This window comes from Abramis brama (genome assembly GCF_963993115.1).
Source record: "Abramis brama genome assembly, chromosome: 24".
In the NCBI taxonomy this organism is placed as follows: Eukaryota; Metazoa; Chordata; class Actinopteri; order Cypriniformes; family Leuciscidae; genus Abramis; species Abramis brama.
Window position 1 is genome coordinate 10,926,555 of NC_139986.1, and position 27,548 is coordinate 10,954,102.

A 27,548-nucleotide genomic window follows, 5' to 3' on the forward strand; every position below is an offset into this window, starting at 1 on the left:
GAAAAAAAAATCAGACTGTAAATACATGAAGGGAGGTATTGGCACAATTTCACCTGTAGTAAGTGAGTCACTAGGAACATACTCCTTTGAAACATGAAAAAAAAAAAAAAAAACTTAAGATGAGTTACAGCAGTTTTCCCCCAAAAAATAATAGTTTACTGTACAAGCGAGATATCGACAGAAGCTCATATACACAGCAAGTCAGTCTTCCCCCCAAAAAGATTTGCCTTTAATACCTAGTGGGCAGGCTGACTTACTGTATATGAGCTTCTGTCAATATCTCGCTTGTACAGTAAACAATATTATTTTTTTTTTTAAATAAACAATGTAATTCATCAAAAGGTTTTTTTTTTTTTTTTTTTTTTTTTCATGTTTCAAAGCTTGTAGTAACCTACATTAATGACCAGATTGACTTACTATAGGTGAGATTTTGCATTTCTCACCAGTCATAAGAAATAAAGTCAGTCATAAGTCAGTCTGGTCAATAGGAACGTACTACAACCTTTGAAACATGAAAAAAAAAAAACCCTTTTTGGTGAATTACAGTAATTTATTTTATTTCTAAAAATAACAGGTTACTGTATAGGCATACACGGTATATAACAAAAATATTTTCAGTGGATAATGTTAGAATTACCCACCTACCCCAATTGTGGACTTTGCTACTAAAACAATTACCTACAAACTAAGCCAAAAATCTTTGTTTTGTAAAAACTTTTGCCTCAGTTTTGATATCAGTTTAGGCCGGTTTAGGCCCACAGATTTCCGTGTGCAGCGCGCCCTCTGCCGTCTGCAAATCTCTCTCCAGTGTGATTAGTAACACAGCAACGCTGTTCCGTTTCCAAGCGCAACCCAAAAGCAAAATAGTACTCTTCTCGCTACCGTTCATTGCAAATCTTTCAGTCGTGAACATCATTCCCACTTTATTTTCATGCCTACTGATTATCGAGCCTTATGTTAACGCAATATATTTCATTCTAGAGTCGTTTATTTTCACTCCTTGTCACGATAAAACTCCGCATCACCCTGCTGTAATGGTAAGTAGCTTAGCCAGCTAACATTAGCTAACGTTAATCTGATGGGAAACTTGATAAAAAATCATGTGTGTGGCTACATTTTACCAGTTTATTAGCATACGCGCTATTTCTGAATAATAAATGGATGCGATCTAAAAATAAGCAGTTAAGAGTGGGAAAAGAGTGAATACTAGCCCGATCTAGAGGATGACACCAGTAGGTAATGTTTTCAGGCCATTGAAACCAGTAAATGCAATGTGAGTTCAGTGTAACATAATACTGATATATGTTCTTTATTATAAGCAATATCAAATCATAAGCTGTTCAGAAATCAGCATAATTTGTGCGAAGGGGTTATAGACCAGAGCAAACAGTAATCACTCCCCTATAATGTCATTATTGATATAATTAACCAGTAAAAGTGTTTTATTTAAATGCTGTTTTAATAAGAGACACCTGTAGATAACAATACATTTAAAATTACTGAATTGGAAAATGCAACTATTTAGCCTATCACATAAACTCCTAATTTGCTTGTTTGACATAAGTGTATTCATTTAATTATGTGTAAATTTGAAAATCTTTGAACCCGATATGTAAGTCAGCTTCAAGGTTGTTTGAATTTTACAATGATATAATATTCTTATAGCTCTTAGTACAGTGAGTTGGTGTTAAAGTGTCATTCAGCCAGAAGAGGGCGCTGTTTCTCTGTAGTAAGATTTCTGCCACAAACTTTGTCTGTAAAGCTGTTAGCCATTAAATACAATATCCTGTGGCTTTCCCTATAGGCTGATTTTGGGTTTAATGAGCTCCATCAAAATGAGGTGATAAACTACATGCGCTTTGCCCGCTCTAAACGGGCCTTGAGACTGAAGACAATCGACTCCTGCTTCCAAGACTTGAAGGACAGTAGGTGAGAGAATGCAAGCCTATGTCGTTTGTGTATTCACAATTACTCTCTTTCCATCTTTAAATGTTCTTCTCTGACTTTACCCCCTCTCTACTTCCATATTAAAGGCTCATAGAGGAGACTTATACAGTGGATGAGGTGTCTGACATGCTTGACGGGCTGCAGGTGCTGGTGCGTGGAGAAGTGGAGATGGAACTCATAAACACAGCTCACACTAACGTGCTTCTGCTGCGACAACTCTTTTCCCAGGCGGAGAAATTCTATCTGAGACTGCAAACAGACATTTCTGAGCTGGAGAACAGGTGAGGAAAAGGAAGAAACGATTTGTTGTTACTTCCATTTCATTGCAACTATTTCGAGGAGAAACAAACGATCTGATAATAGAAATGTATAGAAGTATAGTAAAAGTCTTTTTCTTCTCAAATAATAAAATAATTTTATAAATTTAACAAGGTTTCTGCGGTCCTTCTTAAAATGTCTTAAATTCTTTAAAAATAGTTAAAGGGCATATTGCAGATTTGTTTTATTTTTTTTACAAAATTAATATATAACCTTGTATGAAAATACCATATGAAAAGTTAATGCAGGATTTAAAATGTTTTACAAGACGTGAGGGCACAAATTTAGTAGAAAAAGTGACAATGTCCTTGACCGTTTTTTAAAAAAGTTTTTTTTTTTTTTAAATCGGGCATATTACGTCATGAGAGGGAGTCGTTTGCCGTGCTCTGCGTTTGCTCAGTGCAGAGTAGGTTGGTGTTCAGTAGGAACGGTCGTGATTCAGTGTATTTTCCGTTACACATTAGGTGTGTTTCGACATCGGCTGTGGCTGGATGTAACCGAGCAGCGAGAGTTGCCGCGTGCAGACGGGGAGGAGCTGAAAACGGAGATGTGAAGTCGTACACTTTATGCTTCCCGTAGTGACTGTTCACGTGGTGTTTGCATACTTTATCACAACTAAAGTGAAATAAATGCAATATTTGTCAAATTCATAGATGCCACCTACGTCATTACAAATAGAACGCCGCCATATTTGCGACCGACTCGCCCGGTATGGCCACCCAAACTGTCCATTTGAATGAGAGAGAGAGACAGAGATACCTGGAGAAAATTTCTATTTTAGGCTCCGATCCTTATTTGTTACCCCCAGTTTTCTTTAGTCCATTATTATCTGCCCCAGGCTTGCCCCAATTGGCCTTTCATGATATAGAAATTCTTAAGTCATGGCGCGCGTTCATGAGAGTCGAGGCGATGTCATGAATGAATCTATGAATCTGCAGCTGTTCGGCTGGCATGAATGAATCTATCTAATCCGTCCATCAGCACAGCCAGAGACATCAGTAGAATATCATAAAAGACTGCCATATCTGTCCGAAAGAACAGATGTTCAATTACAGAGAAGAAGGTTTAATACACACAAATATCGAAATGAAAGAATCTTTCGAGTCGAATCTTTTTGAATGATTCGGCTGCGATTAAAAGCTATCAAGAAGTAAGCTCATCAGTGATTATAATATAACGACTTAAATTGCAGTTTGTTCGTCACATAAAGCTATCATATGAATAAATAACGATATTAATATAACGGACGAGTCGTATTAGATCACTTTTATGATACTTTTGTGATGTTTTTTTGTCTTTTTTTTTTTTTTTTTTTGCGTGACAGCCCCCAGTAGGCTAACGTTACTCATTCACTTTCATTACATCGACAAGAAGAGTCTCCATTAGGCTACATATTCAAAAATGTCCCTTTGTCTTCCACGGAAAGTAAACTTAAGGATTTGCACATGAAGGTGAGTAAATGACGGCAGAATTATCATTTTTGGAAGAACTAGTCCTTTAATATGCATTTCAAGGCTGAGATTATGCATCGTCTGCAGAGCTAACGTTAACGTTACTTACACAAAATAACATCTAAAGCGCATGTGACGAAGACAATATCTTTATGAACTTCAGAAAAATATTTATTAGATTTAGATAGGTATTAACTAACAGACAGACAGAGAGTTATATTCAAAACAACCCCAAATCTTACTAACTTACCATGATAAAGTGCATTTAAACAGATCCAACAATAAAATGAAGACAAAACATTATCTGTCGATATCTGTCTGTATAATGTTGGCCACTGAGAGTATAATGGAAATATAATTAACCACAAACCAACATGAGACTTCAAGTCTTTTAAATAAATTATTCTCTCTTCTCTCTTCTTTTGGTATAGAATAAAATACCAGTTCAGGGTTCCTCTTTCTGCTGTTGTTGCAGCCAACTGCACAACATATTGCAGGCATTACTGAGACCGTCGGTCGCAAAGATGGCGGCGCAAAGCTACAGTGACGTCATGTGAATCGAATGAATACACAAACGTTTCAGATACGTTTCCATTTAATACTTTATGTACTGCTAAATACAACGTCTGTTTGTACAAGAATAAAGTTCAACATATAGCCTATACTTTTTAAATACCAATGTAGTGGGGTCTACGTTTTTTTATGAGTTTTATTTTGATAAACATGACACAATATTACATCGTGACTACGTGAAAAGAGATTTTACTGTTATAAAAACAGATTTGTGAACAGTAGTGGAACTGAAGGTGTTCGAATAAACACGAAACACACATGATAGTTGTCATGTGGTGGATTTGGCCAATTGTGGAGCAGTTGTGTTGTCATCAGAGCTCGTGCAGCCGCTCTGGAGAAGCTGCGCAGAATGAATCAGCCGGCTGCTTCCGCGGTACTTTGATGGCATACGTAAAGTCATGTGGCGTCGGTGCTGTCTCAAGTCAGACACAATTTCTAAACGGCATGCAATTGGTCTGCGCAGCACTGTGTGAAGTCGAACAAGCCTATTGTATTTCAATTTAATTCGGTAAATTATTGTGTTTGTGGAGGTTGCAGGTTGTCGAGTCCACAGGTTTCCTAACAAGAAAAAGGACGGTGCCATCTTCCGTGCCTGGAAGCGTTTTGTGCAGGTGAAGAGATGGTACTTCACTTCTGCATCTGCTTCGAAAAACGCGGTAGTGTGTAGCGTTCACTTTAGACCGGAAGATTATCATCCTGGCAATATGATGGAGTTCAACAGAGTCAGACACTGTACATCAAGTCTGGGGGTGACATTCTCCACTAAGGCCCAGTATGCTTCCACCTCCCTGCAGCACTGACTTTCCTCAGCTGTCACCATGGCCTCGCATTTCCCTCATAAGCACCTATGAAACAAAAATGTGTATCGGGAAAATGTTTATCTCTCCCTCCCACCCTCTCTCTCCTCTGGTGATGAGAAACTGCTATATCACGTAACGTTAGTGTGGACGGATATTAATGAGTGTGACATACTCCTGATCAAAGCATATTAGTTTCTGTTAATGGTAAGTATCAATACTCCTAGATGACCAACACTAGCTTTGCTATTGCCTGATACATGATGATAACTTTGTACAATATTCTGATCTGAGCATAGTGTTACATATCGTCAGCTAACGTATATATATCTATGAACTAACACTGGTCTCTCACCAAGACACCTGCCCTGTCCTCCACTGGTTCTCCTCACACCAAAACTCAATTTGTTTCCTCTGACCATTGTTCTGTCTAATCCTGGCCTGTCCCTGCTCCCTTGGCCACATAGCAGGCTCATAATTGTATGGCTCTGTGGTCCGTCATACGAGTAAACATTTACAATTTCCTCAGCGTCCAAACTGTCATTGCAATCCATTGTTTTCCTATTGTTTAAATTGGCCGCACTCTCTCCCGTTACATCACTTCCGGTTTGGTATTTTTCAGATGCGGAAGTAAAATTTTCTCACAAAAACGACTCAAGAAGCCTTAATAGCGTATATATTTAAAGAAAATCTAGTTTTCTATACAATGACTCACTGGGGGCTCTAACCAGCAATATGCCCTTTAATGTCTAGCCGTTATTAAACTTCTAAACACTAAGTGAAAATAGCAATAGATTCTATTTACACTATGTAAAAATATTTTCTTTGCAATGTGTAAATATTAGTTATGCTATTAATACTTATAAATAGTAGCAAATACCATGTGCAGCTCAGTGTTGTTGTACGTTAAACGGTATGCAATAATACAATTTATTATATGGATGCTACCTTATTGGGACAATTAAGCCCTCCCTACACCTACCCGATAAACATTTTATTATTAAACACACCTTAGACACTTTATTTCCACTTTTCTAATTTTTTTTCATATTTATTGAACATAAATGCCTTTCAGATCTGATATGTGATGGCAAAAGGGAGTGGTGCGGACTCGCCTTTCTTCCTCGCGCCTTGCCCCAACACTATTGCTACTGTTGACAATCTAGTGACAACCTAGCATCTTCTGTAATTTTGTCTGGCCCAACCAGACGTCAGAGGGCAGAGTTAGTTGGCCTCTGCCAACAAGGCGGGCTATTTGCACAGTGTAAATAGCAAGCAAGCAAGCAAATTTTATTTATATAGCACTTTTCCAAACAAATCAATACAGTTCAAAGTGCTTTACAGGCAACAAAAAGAAACAATAAATACAGTAGATAGTAGACCCAGTAAGATACAAAAATAAGAATAAAGTTTATAAGGATTTACTAAGGCATTCAATAGCTAAAAATGAAGAAAAACATATGAAATATATAAAAAGCATTATAAGATATTACAGGAAGGCCAGACTAAAGAAATATGTTTTTAATTTAGACTTAAAACTATTTATATTTTCAGCACGTCTTACTTCTTAAATACTTACTTAGCATAAATAGACACTCCGTAACAAAATTGTCTTGGTTTTGTAATTTCTTTTAAATTTTACTCATGCTAACCACTAGACTGAATTAGAATAATTTGAAGGGTTTAGGATCATGATCTCATATTTGTGACCCATGCACTTTTGCTCCACTGTCAGAGTCAAAACCACATCCTTCCTACTGCTCTGGTCGGGCCTCATGCTTAAAGGTCAGCTGAAAGTTAAACTTTCACTTTCTGATTTTTATGTTGATGATGAAGACATCTGAGAGGTCATCAGGCTAGGACATCTGGAATGCCTAGTGGTCTTATAACTATAACAATAATGATAAAGATATTTTTCTAAAAATCATTCTAAATATAAAATAATAGCAGAGTCCACACCACAACTATTACAATAACTGGCACAGAGAAAAGGTATTATTGAAATAACTTGCAGAACAATTTTTTCCAGCTGATGAATGATACAAATATTGACAGCCAATCAGAAACCATTCTGCTTTAGAGCTGGAGCATTTAAAGTGGCAGATGACTAAACTGTAGCACACGATTAGAATAAATAGAATGATATTCTCCACAGGTGTGGAGGGAGGGATATAGTTAGTTATATCCTATAACTAGCTAATATAGCTAATATAGTTATATTTATTTTTATAGTTATCATTGAAATACAGATTTTTCTAACTTTATTTATAAAGCACCTTAAAAAACACTGTGTGCAAAGTGCTGTACAGTTTCAAAGGAATTAAATAAAACAAAAATACAAAGAAAGAATTAATCAAATAAAACATGAGAAAGAGATAAAATATTATAAATGCATCTAATCCAAACCAATAGTCCTTACAAAGTAGCAAAGGCCTCATCAAACAAATACGTCTTAAGATGGGTTTTAAACATGTTTACAGAGGTAGACGATCTGATAGACATTGGTAAACCATTCCACAACTTTGGGGCAGCAAATGAGAAAGCGCGATCTCCTTTGCCTTTTAAGCGTGACCGAGGAATTTCAAGGAGCAGCTGGTCTTGGGATCTCAGAGATCTCTGTGAGCAACGAAAGTTCATAAGTTCAGAAATATGTTTTGGTGCCAGTCCGTGTAGGGCTTTAAAAGTATACAAAAGCACCTTGTACTTTATCCTAAATTGAACTGGTAGCCAGTGTAAAGAGGCCAGAATAGGGGATATATGATCCCTCTTTCTTGTGTTTGTCAGCAACCTTGCTGCTGCATTTTGTATCTGCTGAAGACGTGACAGCGAAGACACCCAGGTACAAAGCATTGCAGTAATCAAGATGTGAAGAAATAAAAGCATGAATTACTTTCTCCAGATCACTGAAAGATAAGACATGATTTGAGTTTAGCAATATTTCGCTGTTGAAATAAACTATTCTTCACAACTGAATTGATTTGTGTTGCTTTGAGGAAACCGCTTTATCCACAGGGATACTTCACTAAAATTAAGTCATCATTAGGTGGTTTACCTGGTTTTTTCCTTCTTCTTTCTAATCCTCACACAAAGCTATTGTATGACTTTCGAAGACTTGGAATATAGTTTGATAGGCTGCTTTTATTATTGTTTTTGTTGATGAGTAGAATATGAATTTTTGTCCTTTTAAAATTATGCACTGTAGTGTGGTCAGTACTGAACTAAATTTGACCAACAACAGTAAAAATCACAAACACAGATCTGAGAGAGCTAAGCAGCACTTTTTTTTTACACTTTTGTTTACTGTAACATGTCGCTTGTGCAGTATGATGGTGTTTGTGGCTAAGTGTGTTTTGTCTCCATTACTTGCATAAACAGCTGTATGTGTTTGTGTATGATCCTCCCTCCTTGGTACATCAGGGATGGGCCTCACACAGGGAAAACACCCATATCTGCATGTGTACACCGCAATCTTCACAGACCGCACGCACAGCCAAATGTTTTGCCTACCACAAACTGTTTTCAGAAGGAGAAGGAGGGGCTTTATTTTCCATTTAGAATCATGTAACTGACATGTACGTATGTGTGTTTTTTTAGAGGCTCTTCTTCTCTTTCCCTTCATTGACTCCACCCACAACAGAGAATCAGAGCAGGTGCATCTGCTTTTGTGTCATTGATGTGTCTTTTCTGTGGCTTACATCAACACGTAACATCAACTTAAATGTATTAATATTTTTCATACATATAAAAAAGTAATTATAAATGTTTTCATTATTTATGTTTTCCTTAATGTCCATTAAAAGGTCCATTATGTATTTTGAGCTAAAGCAGTCATAATATTGTTTATAATGACCATTTTCTTCCTCCTTTGAATCTTAGAATTAAATGGACCATTTGACTAAAGTGATCAAGAAAAATGTATTTCAGCCACTCTTTCCTAATATTGATGTTAATTTTCCTACATAATGTTCAAAAGTATTCTGAAGAGAAAGACTGGAGAGAATGGACAGTCGAATGGGCTACTTTTATAATTGTTTTTGTCTTTTTGGAGCTTGACAGCCCTAGTCCCCATTCACTTGCGTTGTATGTAAAAGCAGCTTGGACACTCTGTTCAAAGTATCAAGGAAAAGTATGATTTCTTATGGTTTGACTCCTTTAAAATTAATTATAACAAGGATAACGCTCATATATTGTGCAACATTCATAATGAATCCTTACATGTCTCATTCCCCCCTTTTTTAATTTCTTATCTTATTAGAGAGTTACTGGAACAAGTAGCTGAGTTTGAGAAGACTGATTTCAAACCCAACAGCAAGGTGAGCTCATTGCAGGTCTGGACAGGAGACATCTGTCTCTGATAGGTGTAGTCAGTTATTAAGTTGTTTTATTTGTAGCAGCCTGCACAAAATTCACACATTTTGCAGGTTAAAGTGTGACATACGCCTTTTGTCGTTCTAGATTGTCATGGCTTGTGATGTTCTTAAGAACAGCTTGTCATGCTAGTCTGATGATAACAGCAAATATAAACAGTCAAAACATAACTTCCCTTAACATCTTGTGGCCATATAACTTTAGTTTCTGTCATGAGTTCAAATGAAAAATTCCATGAAATGCATTGTTTATTTAGCAAATTTAGAAGTACATTAGATGAGCATATTTAAGGCTTCAAAGCTAATGAACCACAATGCTAATTCTGATAATTTTTTTTGATTTCATATGTCCTAAATAAACAAAGACAAAAACAAGGACTATATTTTAAGAATGCTTCTCCATGGTGAGCTACTACCTTCAACATCTTCTTTGTGTGCTTTTAGGTAAATCAGGAGTCCAGTAAGCCAAAATTAGCACCGTTGAATGAAGGAGGTGTTTCTGAACTACTCCAGAAGGTAATTTCTTATTAAATTGGAACAAGTACACATGTACTGTAAATAAATAAACACTATCAGAGAAAGTCTTTAACTTTTTAATTGTTTAATTTTAGGAGATTTCCAGACTACAAGAGGACAATGACAAATTGAAAGCTAGACTCAGAACTTTGGAATCTCAGGTAAAGAAATGATGAAAATAATAATAGTAAAAACCCAGAATGTCTTAGTATATTGGTAAACGTGATGCATACTGTGGCCTCAGAAAGTATTTGCACCCTAAAAAACATTATTTTCTCATATAAAACCCAACAGACATATTTTTGTGAAATATTTAGCTTTAAAAGTGAGCTTGTGCTGTGTTTCTTTAAAATAAAAACCACTTGCTTTGATATTTTGTATTCAGACATTTTTAATTGTGGCTTAAGTGTCCAAATAGTTTTGGGCACCACTTTATAGTACATTATTATCTCTCATGCCTGTATAATGATTGCTTTGTAGGCCATGAGTGCTCTAGATGACAAGTCCAAAGCAGAGAGAGCCTTGAAAGCCCTTCAAAAAAGCCAAGGAGATCATCAGGTATAAAATATACCACACACTTAGCCAAGTTGTCAATTTTAGCCTTCAGCTTCATTATTGGTAGACCTATACTTTATTGTTTTGCAAATATATGTGGCATGGATTTGATTCCATAGTAGACATTTGGATTGTGTTTGAGTTTGATTCCATAGTAGACATTTGGATTGTGTTCACAGGGGCATTGACAAAGGTCAATGCCCCTGTGAACACACAGAGAGTGATTTCCCTTTGTTGGCATATGACTTCTCATATTTTGTTTATAAGATTTTATTTCTCACCATTTCCGTTATGACTTTCTGTTTGGCTTCATGGGAACTCTGTGGTATGTGCTGTTTTATTTATTTATATATGTATCTGTCAAGTGCACAGTACTATATGTGTTGTAAAGGTTTTTTTGTGTGTAAAGTTTAGAAACAGCAGTAAAATTGACAAAATATTTACAGACCTTTTTTTCATTGGTAGTTTGCAATGTGTGCTCAGGAGATCGCAAATCTGGAAGGCACAGTTGCAGCAATGCAGGCTGACTTTGAAAAGACTCTGAATGCCAATGTTGCTTCTCAGAAAGACCTGCAAGACAGCCTGGTATCCGCTAAACATGACTTACTCCGTGTCCAGGAGCAACTTTCCCTTGCTGAGAAGGTATTAAGGCCACCTGCACATTGCAAATTCTGACACTAATCTGAATTCTGACCTGACTGTTCACACTGAAATCACAATGCAAAAATCAGATACAAATTCAGTATATTTCCACATATGAATGAAATCAGGGCCCGTATTTATCAAACCTCTGAGTATTACTCCATAGAACACTGCTAAGAATTGACTTAAGAGTAAAACAATTCTTGGCTCAAAGCTGCTCTTAAAAGTTAGTTATCAAGCATCTCAGTCGTAATTTATGTGAAGTGTAGGAATAAATTTTAAGTGTCAGTCTTAGAGATGATTCACGACACTTTGCTGTGCCACAAACGGGATGATTTTGGATGATGACATTGGCATGGACCAATCACTGAATAGATTTCCTTATTTAAGAATATTCTCAGATAAATTCATATTGAATGGTGAAATTCCTAAGAGGAGTTTACACACATTTGACAATAAATCATTTTCAAGAGAATACATAATGATATACCAACCTGATCTCATGAAATGCATCTCTATAGCATGCATTGTGTTTATCATGCAATTTATACTCGAAAATGAGGTTTTATGTTCATATGATAGGTACTGTAAACCCCTTGGGTAGGATTAGTGGTGTGGGGTATGTGCGTATTATACGTTTGGGTAGGGTTATTGGTGTGGGGTACGTAGGTATTACATGCCATAAAGTGCGTATCACATTTTCGCTTATAAATTGCACAGTATATAAACAATTCAGTTTGATTAACTGCTCGTCGTCAAACATTCAAAACATTCTTCCTCTCCTAAAAGATTTGCGCACGTCTCTGTCTCCTCAGTGCCATCACAAGCCCCTACTGGCTACTCATAACCACTTGAGAGACCTCTCGAGCTGTTTTAAATAACTGGGAGAGTAAGAGTGATTCTTAGCTTTAAGAAATTTGCTAACTTGCTTTTATACTTAAGGTTGAAAGTAGGAGTAAATTTCATGAATTCCCAGCAGTTAAGACTAAAATGATACTTTGAGAAGCTTGATAAATACGGGCCCTGATCACAATTGGAAATTTGATTCAGTTTTACTTTGGCTACTCACCTTAAAAAAACAGATGACAGTAAAAAAATCAGCTTCAGTCTCAATCTTTAAATTTCACCCAATTAATTTATTCTGACAATAATACATTTAAATATATATAAATGTGATTATATATGATTATAATTAATTATTATACATAATTACACATTATTATTTAATTTTTTATATTTTTTATAACTTACTTGCTGAAAAAAAATCTTTAGAACTTTTAAGGTATCATAAGTCAGTGGTTCATAAATAGCAAATCAATGGTTCATAAATCAGTGAAGCTTTATGCATTTGATAATACATTTTGTGTTTATTTACCAATTAAGGAACTGGAAAAGAAATTTCAGCAGACGGCTGCATACCGCAACATGAAGGAGATTCTCACTAAAAAGAATGAACATATTAAAGATCTGAGAAAGAGACTACAAAGGTATAATTTCATTCGGATGTTATGACCATCACTAAAATGTCATAAAACTCATTTGTTTTAATTCCAAAATTTTTGTGAATTTGTTGCATTTTATTCCCTTCACAGGTATGAATCAGATGAGTGAACATTTAACCCACAGGACACATATGAGGAGGTCAACAGAGGGACTTTTAATACATATTAACGGAAGTGGTCATTTTTGTCTATAAAGGTATACATTTCAAAAAGGCAAAGGACCAAAGTATGATCAACAAAAATGAGCTGAGATTCTTACACAGTTCTATGCCTTCTTATGTAATTCCTCATCGGCGAGATGATCACTACGTATCAGCTACAACTTGTACAATTTAATGGTTTACAATAGTTTAGAAATTGTATTCAGACGTGACACAACAATTGCTTAGTTATTTATCACCGGTTCTCTCTGTATTCTTCATTGTCTATGGCTGGCTACCTGAGAGGTGCTTTTTGCAAGTACTTTAATGTTTTTGCACAGAAGATTGTGGGTTCACGTTGCTAAAGAGGAAATGTAATGTCCAAGGCTTTGTTCTCATCTTTCCTAGAGGAATACAGCTTGACTCAGCTTGACTCTGCTGTCAAATTCTTGTTTTTAGGTCCAACATACTTTGTTTTCAAAAAAGTATATAGCTGTGCAATTTTTTCATTGTTTTCTATTTTTTATGAATAAATGAATCTACTAGAACCTTTATCTGCTACCACAAGGAGATAACCTATACAAACATTTGTAGATTATAACATCTTGTAGGAAATATTGGTAATTTTGGAATTACCAAAATTGAAATTATGGCAATTATGCCAATATTGAAATTTATGGCAATTATGGTAACATTTGAATACATTGCAATTTTGATGCAATTGTGTATAAATTGTGTATATATATAATTAAGAATAGTTCATTCTTTTGTTTTATTTGCCTGGCTATAGTTAGATACTTCATTAAAATATGTTTATTCCCATTCTGACTCACAGTGAGGCACTAGTCCACATACTTTGTTTTGACACTTACTCCTCAAATTACTGTGAATCGAATTATGTGAATTCGTATATTCTGTAAACTCAGAGACCAGTGAAACGTATCTACATATTAACACTACAGGCCAATTAGAAGCTGAGTGCAGTCTTTACATCACTGGAGACACCAGTGCTTTTAAATATTTCCTGTATTGCACATTCATTGTATATTTATATGCTATCCACAGTATATTTTTGTAAGACCTATGTCCTTTCCCCTTCAATCAGTAAGGATCACTGTAACAGCTGTGTAGGAGTGATATTAACATTTCTAGTGATGTAATAGTGTGAAATGCAATGGTTCACTTGAGCTCATAAAGTTTGCTTTTGCAGCATTTTTGGTCTGATTTATGATTATTTATCATCAGTTAATACTTTAGCAGTTGTTTGTAGACCTGGCAGTTACTAGTTGTAATTATCTGAATAAATTCACTTTTAGTTTAAATAAGGGGATATTTATGTGGCATATTCAGGTGAGCAAACACCCATCACATGCATTATTTCATATTTATTATTAATCTGTTTATTTAAATTTATTTAATTTATTTAAACATGCATCATTAAATCAGGACGTAGCTGTGGGTCACTTTGACATGCCTTACCAATCCGCCACGCATGCCGTGGGACATGGGCTTTAGCCAAAGTTGAAATGGCCACAAATGGAATGGACTGAGGTGGCATAACGATGAGGCTGCCATCATCAACCCAAATGTTCTTTGAAAACCCTTTAAAGGCAGTGATTTTCCTAGTTCGATGAAGTGAAGGAGATGATAAAAATTTAAGGCACTTCCTTGAAGGGGGGTGCCCACATTGAGACTGAGTTTAGCTCTATTCCCAGGAATGAGATACTCTGAGTGGGCTGCAGTAAGCTCTTTTGCCTCGTTTCCACTGAGCAGTACGGTACGGGACAGTACGGTACGGTTCGGGTCTGTTAACCATGATCTGGCTCGCGTTTCCACTGCCAACAGTACCCTTACTTGATAGGCGTGGTGTTTCGATCGACGTCATTTTCGCGCGAAGAAGAACATGGTAAACTACAATGGATGACATACAGCAGATCTTGTTCTTGCTCCTCGACGTGTTTGTCACAAGAAGACAAGCGCCGACATTAGGCTTTTCTCAATATCAAGTACGCAAAGTTTGTACTTGCCATGTGCGACTCCTACATGCAAATGGTACAGCGCGTTCTTAAAAGCGTCACTCAGCTCGCTCTGCTACTCCGTTCTCTGTTACTCTGTATGTACATTTTAAGCAACAATAAAACGAAATATGTTATAAAACACCACTCTGCCTCTTTTCGTTTTCATTTAAATAAATTAAACATTATAGGGACTCAATCCGTGTATCATTCGTTCAGTCGTTTTTTTATTTAATATTGAAAGTAGAAAAATGAGAAAACAGTTCATTTTTCGATTTTTCATTTTTTCCCAAAAAACGAAAAACAAGAATTCAGCTTTAGTTTTCGTTTTTCGTTCTGAGGTAGCAAAATTAATAAACAGCTTGATATTCGATTTCTACACATGGGCGGGAATGAAACGCCCCTTTCCTCTGATTTGTCAGCCGAAGATCAAACTGTCCCGTCATCAGTTCTTCCTCAGATCTGCACTGCAGAATAAGAGTCCTCCGTTGTGCGGATTCTTAACGCGTTTATTGCAACTTTTTCATATTTTTTTCCATCAACCAGACTAACGAATGGCTCGACACAATCCGTACTGGGGAATAGACTAGACAGGGCTTTTTCTTCTTTGTAGACCAGAGTTCTCAAGTGCCAGGGGTTTGCTATTTTCCGAACTGTAAAGTCACGTTTTTTAAAATTTTTTTATCATGAACCACGCTGTGTTTTATTCCTAAGTGACTATATAATGCATTTTACTTAAAATAATCTAAATGTTGACTTTCAAAAGTAGGCGCGTCAGAAGGCTATTCACTCTATTTTGGTTCATTTTTGGTGTGCGCCAGAAAGATGTTCAAGGAGTCTGAGACGCAGCGCATCATGTTGTTTTCTTTATTTTTTAAAGGTCATTTGTAGTCATTTTGAATGTACACAAATAAAAATATAAATTTTACTGCTTCGAATGACAGTATTAAAAGACAGAATATTAAGTTATTTCCCCTGCTGAGCAACAAATCCAAGTGATGGCGCTGGCGCATTGCTCGCTCACACAACATCTAGGCCAGGGCTATTCAATTAGCTTCATTCGAGGGCCGGATTATCAAATCGAAAAGTTGAGGTGGGCCGGTGGGTTGGTTTGGGGGTTTAGCTTATTTATTGAAACATAACAGTTTCAATAAATAAGTTAAAGTAAACCTAAAAAAGTATGGTATTTACTTGAAAATGTGGTACCCAACAGTATGCAGATATATAAAACCATAATAAATAAAAACTTGATAATTTACAGCTGTGTACAACTATTTTCCTTGGAACAAATACATTAATTATACAAACTCGTAGCTGTTGGTGAGAAATAATAATAATTTTATTTATAATTGTTACGCTTAAATGAAAATATTCTGACAGTGAGACTTGATAACCACAGGCTACTCACTCCCACTGTATAAAAAAATGCCTAAACACAGGTTAAAAACTATACGCACCTTTACAAAGAAACTGACATAATTTCATAACAAACATTAATTATATATTCATCTACCCACCTAATAAATCTAATGCAATATAAATCACTATATTTACTATTATACTGTATAATATTATAGTAAATATATATATTTACTATATTTATTTATTACTACACAGTAATTCAATATAAATATTACACATGAATAATAAATAATACAACCATGGTAAATTACTACAGCACATTCATGTTAAATGTTTGTAAGGGTGATTAGCGGATTTAAAGTGTTCTAATTTCGTTCATGCCACAATGTTTCTTCTCCTGCTTTCCTCATCAGTCTTGTTGGGAATGTTGAGGCTGTTTCATCTGATTTAATACTAGTTAAATCGTCGAGTGATTTGTGGTTTGTAACAGAGAGGTTTCTGTCGAACTGAAAAACGCTTCCCACTGGTTGTCGCAACGCTGTTTAATAATAGTGCCCGGGACCGGAGTAAACGCAACTATTTGTTGTTACTGTACTGACCGAGAAACCGCTTCAGATGATTCAGTGACGGAGCGGTCCGAATGAATCCGAATAGTTTTAGACCGTTACTGACCGGCCACTTTGACGCTCTCGTCTCGCTGGCGGCGGTGTGAACGCACAGTTATGCAAGCGCGTTTAGAAAGGATCGAACTAAAAGAATGATTCATTCACGAATGATTGGTATCGCTGGTTCAGTCGACATAAATTCGGGACACATAACTGCTGAAATATTCGCACGTAAAACGTTTCTCAGGTTAATCGGAGCGAGTATCAAACTAAATTAGCCGCACCGCCAGGAAAAGAGGGGGAGGGAGGTTGGTGCCGTCGGGCCGGATGGAGATGATTGGCGGGCCGCATTTGGCCAGTGGGCCGCCAATTGAATAGCCCGGATCTAGGCTATTATCAGTTCACTTCTGGCATTGCTAACTTGACATCGCAGCCTATTCATTATTAAAATAAAACACAGTTAACCAAATATATAAAAATTATTCTGCTTAATTTAATTGGTCTTTTGTACAATATAAAGGCTGTGCTGCACAGTCCTACTTGCTGTTATTCACTGTAAAAAAAAATCCGTAGTTTTTACGGAAAAAAACTGGCAGCTGGGGTTACCAGAACAATTCCGTAAAATATACAACAAAACAGTAATTGCTTTTACCGAATAACATGTACATTTTACAGTTTAAACCAGCATATAACACACTGGAGTTCTGTTATATTTACTGGTTTAAACTGTAAAATGTACGTGCTATTCTGAACAACATGTCAATTTTACAGTATAATCCAGTAAATATAACAGTAAATTTCAGTAATATGATATAAAGTTAATTTACCGTCCTATTGAAGTATTAATATCTGTTTTGTACACTGATAACCACCAATCACAGCAGTGATGAGAGTCACATGATCAATCAAAGCTCATCACAAGCAGTTCTTCCACAAGAAAGTTAATACTAATATATATAGAAGCTGCACAGTGTCATTCACACAAACATTAAACACCATCATGGTAACACATGAAATTTTAAAAATGCAATAAACATTAATTTAACAACATTAAATGTAACATAAACCCCTAATGTACATAACTGATTAGAAAAAACGAAGAAAACTATGAAGAAACAAACATAGTTATTTCAACAAAAATACATCAAATGTGAAGTGTCACAGGGAATTGTGGGAATGTCAATTTACGGTTTTTCACTGTAAATTATACAATGAGTTGTTTTTTCACTTTCAAAAACTGTAAATTTAACGGTATGTTACAGTAAAATTACATTAAATGTACCGTTAGATCTATCACAGTTATTTACCGTATATAGTACAGAAACTTTCTGTTAACCAATTAACAGTTTTTCACTGTAGCATTTTTACAGTCTTTTACCGTTAAAATTACGATCATTTTTTACAGTGTTCCAAACTCATTTCCCTTGCTGTGAAGATGATGATTTAGCATATACTTGTATATTGGGACTCGACTGAAGTACGAAGCCTTCTTTACATTACTAGTTAGCATCCAAATGTTACATTGCAAATATGGAAACCTTGGACCGAATGAGAGATGCGCGAAACCAATGTCCGTACAGTTTCAGTTTCAATAAAGGACATAATAGGCTATTATTATAAGTTATTAGGTTAGGCTATATTTTTATTATACGGGCTACTTATTTTTCATTCTTGTTGTTTTCTGAATACCATTCATTTAAGGATTTGACAGGCTACAGTAAGGGGAAGTAAAATACGCATAGACATGTTATTAATAGCGTTTATAATGTTAATGTTGTATTTTATTTACGGTCTTTTACACTATTTCTGAATAGGCTAATAATAAAATGCGTTTGTTTCCCTCTCAACATGACCGTGCGCTGCGCGCAAGCGCACATCTTTGAGATATAAATTAATACATTTCAGAAGAGTATGTATTTTAATATCTCTGTTGTTCTCTGTTCTCCGGTTGTTAGATAGTCAGTCTGAATGACAGTTCATGCGTTTACGTTAAAATAGGCCTATTATATAGTTAATGCATTATTCTTTTCTTTGTGTATTAGTGTTAAAAATATTTAATTTACAACTAATTATATTGATTTATATCTTCATTTATTATTAAAAAAATAAAATAATTACTGGGTGAGGCGACCATGGTAGCCGTCACAGCCGTCATTTACCCTGCATACCCAGCTGATGCAAAGCGTATGTGAATTGATATCTACACAGAAGAAAGCCCTGTCTAGTCTATTCCCCAGTACGGGTTGTGTCGAACCATTCGTTAGTCTGGTTGTTTGATGAAAAGAAGATTAAATGTAGCCTAGTTGCAATAAACGCGTTAAGAATCTGCACAATGGAGGACTCTTATTCTGCAGTGCAGAACTGAGGAAAATCTTCGGCTGACAAATCAGAGGAAAGGGGCGTTTCATTCCCGCCCATGTGTAGAAATCGAATATTCAAGCTGTTTATTATTTTTTCTACCTCAGAACGAAAAACGAAAAATCAAGCTGAATTCTTGTTTTTCGTTTTTTTGGAAAAAATGAAAAATCGAAAAATGAACTGTTTTCTAATTTTTATACTTTCAATATTAAATAAAAAACGACTGAACGAATGATACACGGATTGGACACAAATGTGGTTCATGCGCAACGCATATTGATTATTCACTGCACGTTATTTGTTATTCTATTAACAAAACGAAATTTAAAACAACCCTAACGTTACCTCTTTTCGTTTAAATAAAATAAATAAATAAACATATTTCAGGCAATATGCATTTGTACAAATGTTGCAATAAACATCAGTGATAATCTTGTAATAAAAAAATGACAAGAAACCATATTTCTTTTTGTAAAATTTCAGTTTTATCAATAATAGCCAATATAAAAGTTTAAGTAAAAGGTACAAGAAGCTATACAATAAGAAATAAAGCAAACAATTCAGTCAAATATCCAAATGCGCTCTAGTCTAACATTACAACAGTAAAGTTAAATACAAATAGCCTAACATTATAACATTAATATGAAACTAAACTTAGCCCTCAGCCAAAACGATTGACAGCGAACGAATTATATATTCACGAGACCAAAGATCGCCCGTTAGGTCTACACAAGACGAATTATATCTCATGTTTAACCACTACCGTTAGCGGCGAACGTCAGAAGAACTAGCCGAGGAAAGGCTCATCCAGCCGGGAAACATGAGCGCTGAGCGCCCGCTGACCGCATGGATCTCACAACCGGGAAAAAAAAAATCATCTTTATAAATAAACCACAGATTTGAGCTTTAAACAACTACATTCTCGCCTGAAAAACTCTTAAAATGACATTTCGTGATACAGTAACAGTAGTATTATATTAAACTGTATATTAAAAAATGGCGCTTCTTATGTTGTCATTCCCCTTGTAGCACGCGCAAGTGACGATTCTCTGTCAACCAATCAACGTCCTGCAGTGAGTCTAGCTCCACCTTTTAGTACCGTTCCACTGTGCTAGGTACCCCAATGGAAGGGTACCTAAAAAGTGGTACGGTACGGTTCGGCATTTTGGTACCATTCACAACTTTTGATAGTGGAAACGCAAATAAATGCGTACCGTTCCGTACCGTACCGCTCAGTGGAAATGAGCCATTTGTGTATTGATTACAAGCCCTACACACCTGAGGTGCTTGAGTAGTTTGAATTTGTGGCTGTGTAACACACTCTCGGAATGGGTTTAAGACCAGCTAATCATCCAGGTGATGTCATATAATGGGATGGCGGAGGTGACATCAGCTCCCTTGTCATACCTATTACTAGATACCGGATCTAGTTGAACACGTGCAATTTAGCAGCGCAGATCTTAGAGGCACTACCTCTATTGTACATTTTGTGAGAAGTGTGTGAATCTCTGCTCATGTTCTAAGCTGATACAACAGACATAATAACTGCATCGAAACGGGGCGGTCTGTGAATAAACTGCGAATACTCGCTTATCACTGTCTTTTTTACATTTGGCAGACGCTTTTATCCAAAGCGACTTAATTGCATTTCAAGGTACACATTTTTACATTCTTATCAGTTCTTGCTTTCCCTAGGAATCGAACACATGACCTTGGCGTTGCAAGCGCCAATGCTCTACTGTTTGAGCTACAGGAAAGCATATCATTTTACGCAGTCTAAGATGCCTGGCAGAGCCCGCCATGTATCTCCGTGCTTAGACAGAGGTTGAAGCACTTTGTTCTGAGTACAGAGCAGTTTGCTGCTTGAAGCTTCTTTTACTGTGTAAGTGAGTAGTACACTGTGACATCAAGGCAATTCCTATTGTGCAACTTTCCGTTGTATACCATTTCCATTAGCCTTTAAAGATTAAGACTCTTGATATTGATAATCTTTGTTTATTTTAACTATTGCATTTCTTCATTTGCAAAATGGCAAAAGACAATCGTCTCTGTTACCCAACATGAGAACGTGAGACACAGTCTGAAACCGACATGCAGATTGTACAGCGGCTGTAAGCATAATCAGCACTACACTCCCTTAAGAAAACAGACACACAGCAGGTGCTTTATCACAGAAAGGCTATGAACGGCAGCAATGTTGGCGTATATATATCGGTTAGTGCCCAATGTGCCGCACAAGTCCTGAAAAGTTGTGAGGAAATAACAGGAGGATGCAAGATGCAAGTAAAACTCAGTTTATTAGTTGTGGTCAGATGAAAAGACACAGGTCGGGGACAAACACTCAGGTGGCAAATGAAGCAGGGACGAGATGGCGATCCGGTGGTGGTGCGGTGATCAGCGTGCTCGAGTGAAAACCAGGAACCGTGGAACATCCAGACGACACGAAGAAACTGACGAAATCCAGACGAAGAACTTTGCAGACAAGGCACGGGAACAGGACACACACCGAGGAACAACCACAACGATCTGACAACATGAGAGGGAAATTACTGGGCATATAAAGGGAACTGGGATTGATGACAGCTGGAGACACTAATCAACACAACGAGTAACCACACCCACACAATTACACTCACGCAGACACATCAGCATGAGACAGCCGATTCATGAACCGTGACAGTACCCCCCTCCCTAGGAACGCCTCCTGGCGTTCCCAGACAACCTTACCTGTCGATTGTAATCATCGATAAGGGAGTGATCCAGAATGTCTCTAGCAGGTACCCAACTTCTCTCCTCCGGACCGTAACCCTCCCAGTCCACCAAGTACTGAAATCCGCGTTCCCTCCGTCTCGAGTCCAGAATGCGGTGTACCAAATATGTGGGTTCCCCATCTACGAGTCGCGGCGGGGGGAGGACCGGGGCAGGCGGATTAATGTGAGAATAAAACACGGGCTTGACTTTAGACACATGGAAGGCGGGGTGAATTCTCCTGTACGCAGGAGGGAGTTTGAGTCGGACTGTCACCGGACTAATAATTTTGGTGACAGGAAACGGGCCAATGAATTTGGGAGCTAACTTGTTAGACACGGAGCGGAGCGGAATATTCTTGGTAGAAAGCCACACTTTTTGACCCACAACGTAAACGGGAGGCTTTGACCGGTGGCGATCGGCTTTGGCCTTCATGCGCCCCCCCGCTTGGAGTAAAGTCTCACGGGCTTTAGTCCAAGTACGGCGGCACCTCTGGACGAATGCGTGAGCGGAGGGGACCGCGACCTCGGATTCCAGACTCGGAAAAATTGGTGGCTGGTAACCTAAACTACACTTAAATGGCGAGAGGCCCGTGGATGACACTGGTAACGAATTGTGGGCGTACTCCACCATAGAAAGCTGTTGGCTCCTGGACGAAGGATTCTTGGCAACCAAACATCGCAACATTCTCTCGAGGTCCTGATTGGCTCGTTCAGACTGGCCATTGCTCTGGGGATGATAGCCCGAGGACAGACTGACCGTGGCCCCCAGTAACTTACAAAATTCTCGCCAAAATTTGGATACGAATTGGGAACCCCTGTCAGAGACCACGTCCATCGGGAGGCCATGTAACCGAAAGACGTGATCTATGACTGTGACCGCTGTCTCCTTGGCTGAAGGTAATTTGGGCAAGGGGATGAAATGTGCCGCCTTCGAGAACCGGTCCACTACGGTTAAAACAACCGTCATGCCATTGGAGGGCGGGAGGGTGGTGACAAAATCTAGAGCGATATGGGACCAGGGTCTCGAAGGGACAGACAGCGGTCGAAGTAACCCGTCTGGGGGTTGGTTAGATGTCTTACCAGTGGCACAGATTGAGCAAGCCAAAACAAAATCGTGAATGTCGCGAGCCATTAATGGCCACCAGAATCGTTGCTTAACTAGAAAACTGGTGCGAGTCACTCCTGGATGACAAGCCACGTTGGAGCAATGACCCCATCGAATAACGTCGGACCGTAACCCCTCCGGAACAAACAAACGACTCGGTGGGCAACCAGGCGGAGGTGTTACCCCTTCTAGGGCTGTCTTGACCCTCGATTCGACCTCCCATACCAGAGTGGAGATGACAACTTTCTCAGGTAAAATACACTCGGGAGTCACCGGGCGTTCGGATGGATCAAAAACACGAGACAAAGAGTCGGGTTTGATGTTTTTGGAACCCGGGCGGTACGAGAGAACAAAATCAAAACGTCCGAAAAAAAGAGCCCACCGAGCCTGCCTGGAGTTGAGTCTTTTAGCAGATCTGATGTATTCAAGATTCTTATGATCGGTCCAAACGATAAAGGGTACCCCCGAACCCTCTAACCAATGTCGCCACTCCTCCAACGCTAACTTGACTGCCAACAACTCTCTGTTACCAATGTCATAGTTACGTTCGGCAGGCGATAGTCGATGAGAAAAAAACGCGCAGGGATGCATCTTGTCGTCTGAGGAAGCGCGTTGTGAAAGCACTGCTCCTACTCCCATCTCTGACGCGTCGACCTCCACCACGAACTGACGTGTGGGATCAGGGGTGACAAGGATGGGAGCCGAAACGAAGCGACTCTTGAGGTTGGTGAACACTGCCTCGGTAGTGTTCGACCACCTGAACGTCGTTCGGGGGGAGGTCAAGGCAGTCAGAGGTGCGACTAGTTGGCTGAAATTGCGAATGAAACGCCGGTAAAAATTGGCGAACCCCAGAAACCGCTGTAGGGCCTTACGGGAATCTGGACTTGGCCAATCTACCACAGCCTTAACCTTGTCAGGATCCATGCGCACTCCCTCAGAGGAGATGATGTACCCTAGGAAAGGAACAGACTGTGCATGAAACACGCATTTCTCCGCCTTGACAAAAAGCCCATTCTCTAACAGTCTCTGGAGCACTCGTCTGACGTGTTGAACGTGTTCCTGGAGAGATGAAGAAAAAATCAATATGTCATCCAGGTAAACATATATGAACTGATCTACCATGTCTCTCAACACGTCATTCACGAGTGCCTGGAAAACCGCTGGGCTGTTGGAAAGCCCGAAGGGCATAACCAAATATTCAAAGTGCCCCCTAGGGGTATTAAAAGCGGTTTTCCATTCATCCCCCTTCCTGATGCGAACCAAATGATATGCATTTCGTAAGTCCAGTTTTGTGAAAATGGATGCTCCCTGCAACCTCTTGAAAGCTGAAGACATCAACGACAAAGGATAAGAATTCTTTACCGTGATGTTGTTCAGCTCTCGGTAATCAATGCAAGGTCGCAGAGAACCATCCTTCTTCCCAACGAAAAAGAACCCCGCCCCCGCAGGAGAAGAGGAAGGTTGGATGAATCCAGAGGCTAGAGAATCAGAAATATATTTCTCCATGGCCTCCCTCTCGGGAACAGAAAGAGAGTAAAGTTTGCCCTTAGGCGGAGATTTACCTGGCAGTAGATCTATCGCACAGTCATAGGAACGATGCGGAGGGAGAGAAGCAGCACGAGACTTACTGAACACCTCCTTCAGGTCGAGGTACTCCGCGGGCACGTTAGACAAATCCGCTGCCTCACTCTGAAACACAGAACCAGACACAGAGGGACAGGCAGACACTAAACAGGACTCATGACAGTGGTTACTCCATGTGGAAACAGTGTTAGTGCACCAGTCGACACGGGGGTTGTGTCTGGAAAGCCACGGGTGTCCCAAAACCACTGGTGCAAGTGGTGAGTCCATGAGTAGGAATGAGATAAGTTCTGTGTGATTGCCAGAAGTGATGAGGGTGATGTTTTCAGTAGAATGTGTAATCCGGGGAAGTTCTTGTCCATTGAGTGCGTTGACGGTAATCTGGTGCGAGAGGGGAGTGACGGGGATCTGAAGCTTAAGTGCAAGTTTGAAGTCCATGAAATTTCCTTACGCTCCCGAATCCAGTAGTGCGTTGGTGCAGTGCGTCGACGTTCGCCATCTCAGTCTTACCGGGAGGAGGGTCGATGATGGTGAGTCTTCTCGGTGGAGATCCCACCTGATAGTAGCCTCATACTTACTACCAGGCTTTGCTCTTTTACCGGGCAGGAGTGGATGAAGTGGCCCGCCCGGCCACAGTATAGGCAGAGTCCTTGGGATCTCCGCCCCTTCCCTCTCCTCCCGGGAAAGCCGAGCTCTCCCCACCTGCATGGGCTCGTGGTCGAATGCGGGGCTGACCGCGCTCGCACCACCGGGCTGGTGGTCCTCCGTGCTGGGCTGTGGACGGCTGGGACGCGTCAATCTGGTCACACGATTCAGTCGAGCGTCCACTCTCAGAGCTAGTTCCACCAGTCCGTTCAGCGTCTCCGGTAAGTCCATCGCGTAAATTTCTCTTTGAACGCGGTCAGCCAGCCCATGCAGGAACATATCCCACTGCGCCTCCTCGTTCCAACGGCACTCTGCGGCCAGGGTGCGGAACCGAATGGAAAAGTCCGCCACCGAGCCTTCTCCCTGTCGCAGTTCGGCGAGTAATCTGGCCGCCTCCTTACCCGCCACTGCACGATCGAAAACTCTCTTCATTTCTTCGGAGAGTGCCTGGAACGAGGTGCAGCAGTTGTTTCCGTTCTCCCACACCGCCGTTCCCCAAAGGGCTGCTTTCCCTGACAGCAGGGTTAATACAAATGCCACCTTAGCCTGTTCGCTCTGGAAAGTGCGTGGCTGTAAGGCAAAAGGCATGGAACATCTCGTGAGGAACGCTCTGCAATATTCAGGCTCACCGGAATATCCCCCTGGTGTGGGTAGGCGTGGCTCCGATCCCTCCGTTGCTGCGGGCGCTGATGGTGGGGGAACGGTTGGCGTGGAGGGCGCAGTGGGAGTCCGTAGAAGTTGTACTTGTTGGGTGAGCTTGGACACCTGCTTCACGAGTGCTTGCACCGCACGACCTGTGCCCGAGATGCCCTCCTCTTGTTGGTCCATACGTGTGATGGTGTGAGCGATGAAGTTGTTGACTTGGGTCACGCTTGCTGCATCCATGGTTGGTCAGATCGTTCTGTGAGGAAATAACAGGAGGATGCAAGATGCAAGTAAAACTCAGTTTATTAGTTGTGGTCAGATGAAAAGACAGGTCGGGGACAAACACTCAGGTGGCAAATGAAGCAGGGACGAGATGGCGATCCGGTGGTGGTGCGGTGATCAGCGTGCTCGAGTGAAAACCAGGAACCGTGGAACATCCAGACGACACGAAGAAACTGACGAAATCCAGACGAAGAACTTTGCAGATGAGGCACGGGAACAGGACACGCACCGAGGAACAACCACAACGATCTGACAACATGAGAGGGAAATTACTGGGCATATAAAGGGAACTGGGATTGATGACAGCTGGAGACACTAATCAACACAACGAGTAACCACACCCACACAATTACACTCACGCAGACACATCAGCATGAGACAGCCGATTCATGAACCGTGACAAAAGTGAAGCCAAAATGTTCGATCACCCCCAGGTGGCTGGATGCAATATAGGTCATAAACCCTGCCCTCTCCATGTAATCTAATGGGACGTGAGACAAACTCAACTACCTTCAAATACATTTTTTCCAAAGATGTTTCAAGTGTTCGTAGAAAAAAACAGAAGTGTGATGTCATGATTGACCGCTGAGATTGACAGCTTCTCTGAGCGAAGTAGTCACTGAGGCACCAACAGACTTTTTTTCCCCTGGATATTCTGGAGGATATTGAAGCTTTAACTTTAATTAACTTTAATTTCTACATTTCCGTAACTTGACTGTTCTGCAGTACTAACCGATTCTGCGGGAGTGTGGGCGGGGCCTTGATACAGTGGCTCCACCTCGCGTTCACTACTGCACAGACTTGGGCTCTGAGTTCACTACTACGCAGTCTAGGGCTCCAAGATGTCAGTGCCATATTGGGACATTGGCAGATTCACTTTTCGACATTGGAAGAGAGTGAAGGTGCATCGTCCATCTTTTTTTACAGTCAAATGGTTAGTGCAAGCAGAACTACACAACCTTATGAAAACAGTGGCATAGCCAGTGTTTTATCATAGCAAGGCAATGAACAGCGCCGAAGTATATAGTGGTTCGTGTAAGCAACACCACACAACCTTATGAAAGCAGCGGTACAGTTGGTGCTTTATCATAGAAAAACAAATAAATGGCGGCAGCGCCGGTGTACATAGTGGTAGTGTAAGCAACACTACACGTCCTCTTGTGCAGGCTGAGGCTGCCTGCTTTGTATACGACAGCTCGTCACTGAGGCCAGGGGGCTGGTTATATGATATGAACAAGTAAGCAGCTGGAGCAATTTGTGCCCTATACAAGGTAGAACGCCACGCTGAGGCTGCTTTTATCATAGGCACATTTTGAGAGCAGGGGGCATGCGGAACCTTTTTACATCATATGATTGAATGAGTGACTCAAACATTTTGTGCTAATAAGGCAA

General features: G+C 39.5%; 1 protein-coding gene across 2 annotated transcripts; it reads left to right on the forward strand.

Moving 5' to 3' along the window:
- The first annotated feature begins 794 nt into the window (after positions 1-794).
- Positions 795-14,022, forward strand: lztfl1 (leucine zipper transcription factor-like 1). 2 transcript variants are annotated; one of them, XM_084102669.1, is made up of 10 exons: positions 795-1,037; positions 1,805-1,929; positions 2,034-2,228; positions 9,342-9,399; positions 9,898-9,969; positions 10,065-10,130; positions 10,450-10,527; positions 10,990-11,166; positions 12,550-12,653; positions 12,759-14,022. In XM_084102669.1, the coding sequence occupies exons 1-10, from the start codon at positions 1,035-1,037 to the stop codon at positions 12,775-12,777; spliced, it is 897 nt and encodes a 298-aa protein (XP_083958795.1). In that variant the 5' UTR covers positions 795-1,034; the 3' UTR covers positions 12,778-14,022. The 2 variants fall into 2 exon arrangements, with proteins under 2 accessions (XP_083958795.1, XP_083958796.1); XM_084102670.1 differs by having other exon boundaries at positions 805-1,037; positions 11,008-11,166.
- The last annotated feature ends 13,526 nt before the right edge of the window (positions 14,023-27,548 follow it).

Coding starts and splice junctions, on each gene's coding strand:
- lztfl1 (XM_084102669.1), top strand. Junction 1,930..2,033: donor CAAGACTTGAAGGACAGTAG/GTGAGAGAATGC, acceptor TCCATATTAAAG/GCTCATAGAGGAGACTTATA. Junction 10,528..10,989: donor AAAGCCAAGGAGATCATCAG/GTATAAAATATA, acceptor TTTCATTGGTAG/TTTGCAATGTGTGCTCAGGA.